The sequence below is a fragment of the Pseudochaenichthys georgianus genome, chromosome 7, assembly GCF_902827115.2.
Source record: "Pseudochaenichthys georgianus chromosome 7, fPseGeo1.2, whole genome shotgun sequence".
Taxonomy (NCBI): Eukaryota; Metazoa; Chordata; class Actinopteri; order Perciformes; family Channichthyidae; genus Pseudochaenichthys; species Pseudochaenichthys georgianus.
In genome coordinates this window covers 3311274-3318773 of record NC_047509.1, presented here as the reverse complement: position 1 = coordinate 3318773, position 7500 = coordinate 3311274, and the positions used below count along the sequence as shown (strand labels likewise).

Genomic DNA, 7500 nt, shown 5'->3' with positions numbered 1-7500 from the left:
GTGTCCAGAGATCAAAGGTTTCCATGGTGATGTGCAGTAATCAGTGATAGGAGAGCATTTTTATTGTTCTGAATGAGAGATAAACCTCTTACATGTGAACGTGTTGTTGAAGAACCGTAACAGATATCGGTGAAATTTCAAAGCGTGAAGCATGTCAAGGAACCTGAGCATCTGAAGTGTACTTTTTGTGTACTTTCGGGTTAATAATGTGGCCTTTTTGGCAGATTAACTAAAGGTGTGCGGCTGCTGTGGTGGGGAAAGATGAAGCTGACTTACAATGGGGTTTAATGGAGACATGTTGAACGTTTTTGTCACTTCATGCCCTCAAGAGGCATTTTGTTTAATTATTTTTTATTTTTCAAGCTACGAGATGTTTTCCTACGTTTCTCATGAAAAATGATGTCTCAGGAATGTAGGGTTTGGGAATTATGGCAGGTTTAAAAGAAAATATGAAGGCAAAATTAAATCTGTCCTCCACTCTAGCTGTGACATCACGCACTCTAAAATCTGAAGAAGGCCTCTTTACCAAGGTCTGAACAATGTTTAATATTTCTAAAAGTATTTTAGACTTCAGATTTAAAAGTTGTTTAACATGAATAATGTCAGAAAGATGTGTAACATTTTAAAGTTGGAATGAGGTTTCTGAGTGAAAGTATGAATGAAGTATGAGCAGTTGAAGTCGCAAGAAGATTTTTCAAGTCTGAGGAGTTTCTCCATTGACTTCAATGTAAAAAATGTGGTGTATTATGGGATGTATCTCTGGAATTATGAAAGTTATGAATGAGAAAAGTAATAGCCATCAATTCCCGACCGAGCTGAACGTTTGAAAGGAGTTTCCTCGATGTGGAATGTGGGAGAAGAAGAGGCGCAAAATAACCCGGCGGAATAATAAAGAATTTTGTGCGTCGAATAACAGATAGTTGGAATACTGTATCAGCATTCCCACTAAATAAAGTATTAGGATCAGGCTGAAAGTAAAGCACAAGGATTTGGAGTAAAGTATCAAGACTTGAATGAGTATGATCGTGAGTAAAGTGAAAGGATAAGGAGTAGTATGATCAGAACAAAGTTGATGGAACCAAGATTAAAGTGTTGGGATCAGAATAAATGTAATGGTGAGATGAGGAGAGAAAAGTCAAGGGATCAAAAGTAATACGATTCAATAGTATTTGAAAGGAGTAGGATTGGGAGTAATGTACTAGATTACATGTACTAGTAAAGTAATATGGTCAGGAGTAAAGAGGTAGGGTTAGGAGAAAAGTAACAGGACTGAAAGAACTAGTAAAAGGATTTGATATAAAGTACAAGTATCTGGAGTAAAGTGATAGACCTGGAAGAAATAATAGGTCTGGAAAGAAAATGATTGGGAGTAAAGTTAAAGGAATCAAGAGAAAATAGATGGCATATCCAGTAAAATAATGGGATAATGAGAAGTGTAATGGGATGTGGAGTAAAGAAGGGAGTTGGGGATAAAGTAAGTGATGGTTGTGGGGTAAAGAAGTAGGAAGGTGTAGGATCTGTAGCCAGAAATGGCAAAAATACACACATCCTTTACTCAAGTAGTACGGATACTTGTGTTTAAAAATACTCTAAAGTAGAAGTACTGACTAAACTTCTTTACTCAAGTAAAAGTAAAGAAGTATGGGCTTTGAAATGTACTTCAGTAAAAAGTACCCATAACTAGCAGCTGCTTTAAAGAGTACCTGACCTCCCTTTATATCAATAGAACAATAATGTCATTGTTAGCTAATGAATGTTTCCATGCTGAACAACAGCAACATGACAACGTTTCCATTGGTCCCTCTTCTTTAGAGAAGACCAGGAAGTGATGGATACACGGATCGTGTTCAATCAATAGGCACGCAATGACTCTAAAGAATAATGATCACGCCACCAAACACACATTCAAACTAAAGTAACCAGCTGTTTGGAAAATGTAAGAAGTAGAAAGTACAGGTATTTGAGTTCAACATGTGAGAAGTAGAAAGTACAGGTATTTGTTTTAAAAATGTAAGAAGTACAATTAAAAAGTCCTCAGAAAATAAAGTACTGATACCAGAAAAATGTACTTAAAGGTCCCATGTCATGCTTTTCTGGTTAATACCCGTCCCCTTGTGTGTTATGAAGGTTTTTCTGCATGTGAACGGTCTGCAGAGTCACAAACCCTCAAAGTACACCCTGTAGCGAGTAAAACTCTAACACAGAGAATACCTGTCTATGCTGCCCCAGAACGCCTCGTTCGAGATTTCTCTTTTTCTTCCTGGTACTAAGTGACGTAACGACGACCCAAATGGACCAATCCGTGGAGCCGTTACGTTACGTCCGCAGAGCCGTTACGTTAAGTTGCATGTCATTTGTTAGATTACATGTCATTTGTTAGACGCTTTTATCCAAAGCGACTTACATACTCAATACAATTTGGGGTGAAGTGTCTTGCCCAGGGACACAACGACATGCTGACTGCAGTGGGGGTTTGAACCTGTGACCATCTGATCCGAATCCGTGGATTGGTCCAAATGGACCAATCCGCAGACTTTCTCACACACACACACTCAATCTTTTCTCAGCTGCAGCTCCGCCGATTTCTCCTCCCTGAGACGGCGGGACGCGGCGAGGCTGTGAGTCGGTGTGTGAGCACACACACCGACTCACAGCCAGAATGCGGGTGTGTGTTCGGGCTGGGTTTCACTGTGTCTCACTGTGTCTCACTGTGTCTCACTGTCTCGCAGACGGCCACTGGGCTCATAGGGAGGGGGGGCAGGGAGCTTGTTAGAGCTCCAACAAGCCTTTTAGGACAGAGAGCGAATACACATACTATACAGAGATGCTGTTTGAGAAACCAATGCGATTTGGGAAAATTGCACAATATAAATCTATTTTAGTAGACCTCAACAATGGAATTATGATCAGGAGAAATGGCCATGACATGGGACCTTTAAGTACAGTAACGAAGTATTTTTACTCCACTACTTCCCACCTCTGTCGGTAGCTACGTATTAAGATACAAAGATGCAGTAAGAGAAGTAAAGCAATAGGATTGTGAGTAGAATTAAACCTAAGAACTCTGTGTCTCAGTACCTGTCCAGTCTGCTGGCAGGGCGTCTGGTACTCGGCTGTCTGACAGAGGTCCTTCACTCGCTGGTGTTTGGGAAGGAAGTTTTCCTCCTGAGACACTTCCTTTCCCTCCACCAGCTGGTGCAGCAGCTTCCTGTACACACACACACACACACACACACACACACACACACACACACACACACACACACACACACACACACACACACACACACACACACACACACAAACAAAGGCACGTTACTAACACTATTGTTTTCTAAATAAAAATTGTACTTTAACTGTTTTAAAGGTCTAGGACAGGGTAGTCCAAACTTTTTTCACAGAGGGCCACACACAGGAAAATATATGAAGGGCTGGGCCACTCACTAGAGGTGAGGTTTATTGCCTCATAAGTTAAGTTATAAGTTCGAAAAAGCAATCCAATGTAGGTAAATTATTCTTGATACTTGAAAATGCTGTTAGAAAAAACATGAATACTGTGTAACATATTTGAACATATATATTCAAGCAGTACAATGCTTATGTTAATAAAGTACCCATTGTCACGATTCTCAGGTTATGTCACGTTTGTAGTTTTGTCTGTGTTGGTGTTTTTCTTGTCTTTGGGTTTCCTGTTTTATTGTGTAAAGTGTTCACCCCCGTTTCCTGCCTGTCTGCTTTCTGTCTGTTTCCCTCCCTGATTACCCGATTGTGTCCACCTGTTGTCCTTGTGTTTCTCCTCCCCTGTCCAGCTGTGTCTTGTTCTGTGATTACCCTTCTGTGTATTTAGTCTAGTCTTCCCCTGTGCTCCATGTCGGTTCATTGTTTCCCCTCCATGTCATTCCACGGTCTGTGTTCCTTGTGCTGCTCGTTGGTGTTGGATATTTTGGATTCTGCCTTGTTTTGCCACAGCTTTAATTTATTTAATAAAGCTCGCTTTTCGTTATTCTGCATTTGAGTCCTACCTGCTTCACCCATTCGTAACAGAATGAACCGACCAAATTTGGACTCAGCAGATTTCGATGTTTTGGCCCCACAGGCGGAATGTCTTGGGTATTCTCTGGAGTACATTTTTTACACCTGGAAGAACGCCTCACCTAGACGGGGTACAGAGGCTGCTTTGAAGGAGGCACGCCGGGAGGTTGCTCGCAAGCCCTGGCTCAGGAGCTTGTTGCCGGAGTGGCTACAAACCTTTACAAGTAGCCCTGAGGAATTGGCACAAGCTTTTAACCCTTTCCTGGGATCCAACTACTGTCCTGTTGAAGGCCCACAGAGTCTCCAAAAAGCCTCTAGGAGACGCAGGGCCAGGATTCCAGCCCGTGCTCCAACAGCCATGATCCCGGCTTCAGTTCCGCTTTCCACAGCCATGGATCCATGCACCAGTACCGGCCCGCAGAGCTATGTTTCCTTGCTCAATTACCTGGCCCACACAGCCATGGTCCAGGCCTCTGTTCCGGTTCCAGCGGCTCCAGTTCCAACCTCAGACCTTTTCTCAGTCCTTTCTCAAGTCCCTCCTCTAGTCACTTCCCTAGTCCCTTCTCCAGTCCCCCTTTTAGTCACCTCTCTAGTCCCTTCTCTAGTCCCTTCTCTAGTCCCATCTCCAGTTCCCTCTCCAGTCACCTCTCGAGTTCCATCTCTAGTTCCTACTCAAGTCCCGCCTCTAGTCAATTCCCTAGTCCCATCTCTAGTCCCTCCTCTAGTCACTTCTCCAGTTCCCTCTCGAGTTCCCTCTCGAGGTCCCTCCTTTAGTCCCTCCTCTAGTCCCCTCTCTAGTTCCCCTCTCGAGTTCCCTCCTCTAGTCCCTCCTCTTGTTCCTCCTCTAGTCCCCTCTGGAGTTCTGTCTCTAGTTCCCCTCTCGAGTCACGTCTCAAGTCCCTACCCAATGTCCTGGTCCGTTGGAGGTTCCGCTGGGGGTCCTGCCAACTCCATGTCCTGTCCCGTTGGAGGTCCCGTTGGAGGCCCTGTCGACTACTCCTCTGCCGGAGGTCCTACCAGCTTCTTGTCCTGTCTCGTTGGAGGTCCCGCCACCTAGTCTCCTGCCGGGGGTCCTGCCAGCTTCTTGTCCTGTCCCGTTGGAGGTCCCGCCGTCTACTCTCCTGCCGGGGGTCCTGCCAGCTTCTTGTCCTGTCTCGTTGGAGGTCCCGCCGTCTATTCTCCTGCCAGGGGTCCTGCCAGCTTCTTGTCCTGTCCCGTTGGAGGTCCCGCCGTCTACTCTCCTGCCGGGGGTCCTGCCAGCTTCTTGTCCTGTCTCGTTGGAGGTCCCGCCGTCTACTCTCCTGCCGGGGGTCCTGCCAATCCTATGTCCTGTGCCGTTGGAGGCCCCGCCGACTACGCTCCTGCCGGGGGTCCTGCCAACTCTTTGTCCCGTCCCGTTGGAGGTCCCGCTGTCTGCTCTCTTGCCGGGGGTCCTGCCAGCTCCTTGTCCTGTCCCGTTGGAGGTCCCGCCGACTACTCTCCTGCCGGGGGTCCTGCCAACTACTCTTCTGCCGGGGGTCCTGCCAACCCTATGTCCTGTGCCGTTGGAGGTCCCGCCGACTGCTCTTCTGCCAGGGGTCCTGCCAGCTCCTTGTCCTGTCCCGTTGGAGGTCCCGCCGACTACTCTCCTGCCGGGGGTCCTGCCAGCTCCTTGTCCTGTCCCGTTGGAGGTCCCGCCGACTACTCTCCTGCCGGGGGTCCTGCCAACTACTCTTCTGCCGGGGGTCCTGCCAACCCTATGTCCTGTGCCGTTGGAGGTCCCGCCGACTGCTCTCCTGCTGGGGGTCCTGTCAATACTATGTCCTGTTCCTCTGGGGGTCCCGCCGACAACTCTTCTGCCAGGGGTCCTGCCAACCCCTTGTCCTGTTCCGTTGGAGGCCCCACCATCACCTGTCTCACCGGGGGTCCTGCCAACTACTGGTCCTCTTCCGTGGGGGATCCTGCCGAAGCCTGTCCCACTGGCTCCGGTTCCTGTTCGGCCGACACAGGGTCCTGCCCGGCCTCCGGAGCTGTCTGGTGTTCGCCCTCGAGCCTGGCCCCCTGAGAGCCGCGGTCTTCTCCCTCGAGCCCGGCCCCCTGAGTGCCGCGGTCTTCGTCCTCGGGCCCGGCCCCCTGACTCTTCCTGCCGCTGCTTTTAACCTCATGCACGGCCCCTGAGTTTGCCCGCTGTGGCCTTCGCCCCAGACCACCTCCACCCACCCTTTCTTGGCCCTAGTTATGTGTCCTCCCTCTGGTCCCCCTCCACCCACCCTGCTGGACCTTTTTTTGGGACGTCTGGGATCCGTCCCTTGAGGGGGGGGTTCTGTCACGATTCTCAGGTTATGTCACATTTGTAGTTTTGTCTGTGTTGGTGTTTTTCTTGTCTTTGGGTTTCCTGTCTTATTGTGTAAAGTGTTCACCCCCGTTTCCTGCCTGTCTGCTTTCTGTCTGTTTCCCTCCCTGATTACTCGATTGTGTTCACCTGTTGTCCTTGTGTTTCTCCTCCCCTGTCCAGCTGTGTCTTGTTCTGTGATTACCCTTCTGTGTATTTAGTCTAGTCTTCCCCTGTGCTCCATGTCGGTTCATTGTTTCCCCTCCATGTCATTCCACGGTCTGTGTTCCTTGTGCTGCTCGTTGGTGTTGGATATTTTGGATTCTGCCTTGTTTTGCCACAGCTTTAATTTATTTAATAAAGCTCGCTTTTCGTTATTCTGCATTTGAGTCCTACCTGCTTCACCCATTCGTAACACCCATAAGCAGAAGTTTATTATACTTAAGTCGTTATACTTTTTTATTTTGCTGAGGGCCGATTCAAAATGGTCCGCGGCCACATTTGGCCCCCGGGCCGTAGTTTGGACACCCCTGGTCTAGGACATAATGCATGCTGTACACATTGTAAATCCCTCTGTCTCTGTGTTCAAGCATAATGTATTAGTTTGAGTAGTTTAGTGGCAGGGATACAGCTGTGTAAGCAGATGTGAGACTTACATTATATATTACTCTTGTTCACTTTATCGATCCCTGAGGGGAGTTTAGGCATTTTTGTTTTTGCAGTTAAAGTAGACGGTGATTTGTGTTTTTATCACAGCAGCATTAGTATTCCAGAGGACACACACTTTGTTGGAAGTGGAATAAAGAATAAGGAACACTTCCTGTTTTACTGTCCTGTTTACGAGGACACGCGAGGGATGTCCTTTTTAGGGAAACGACCTCTATTTTTGTTGAGATGTTTCGGCTGGATAACTATACAGTCGTGCTTCAGGAAGGGATTCTTTTTAGAGCAGATTTATCTTCAAAGTTTGGGAGAGAAAGCAGAATATTAAGTTTATGACTGTGCGATAGTATAACCTGGGATGCTGTATTGAAATTACATTTTTGTCCCCTGCAACTGTATATTTAGTGTCTTGAAATTCAGAAAGGTTGGTCACTTTGCCTGCTAAGAAAATATAGAAAATAATTCCTAATGAGTGATGTGTTTACCCTCTCTCC

The 7500-nt window shown here is 47.0% G+C and overlaps 1 protein-coding gene across 3 annotated transcripts in view; it reads right to left on the bottom strand.

Moving 5' to 3' along the window:
* The window catches only part of LOC117448995 (extracellular sulfatase Sulf-2-like), a 23184-nt gene that overhangs the window by 14591 nt on the left and 1093 nt on the right, over window positions 1–7500 (bottom strand). For all 3 annotated transcript variants that reach the window (XM_071203597.1, XM_034086307.2, XM_071203598.1), the window contains exons 2-3: window positions 7492–7500; window positions 3079–3208 (exon numbers count right to left, since the gene is read on the bottom strand). The exon at window positions 7492–7500 is cut by the window's right edge and continues 48 nt beyond it. In XM_071203597.1, coding sequence (XP_071059698.1) covers window positions 3079–3208; window positions 7492–7500 — 139 coding nt within the window. The remainder of the gene's footprint in view (window positions 1–3078; window positions 3209–7491) is intronic.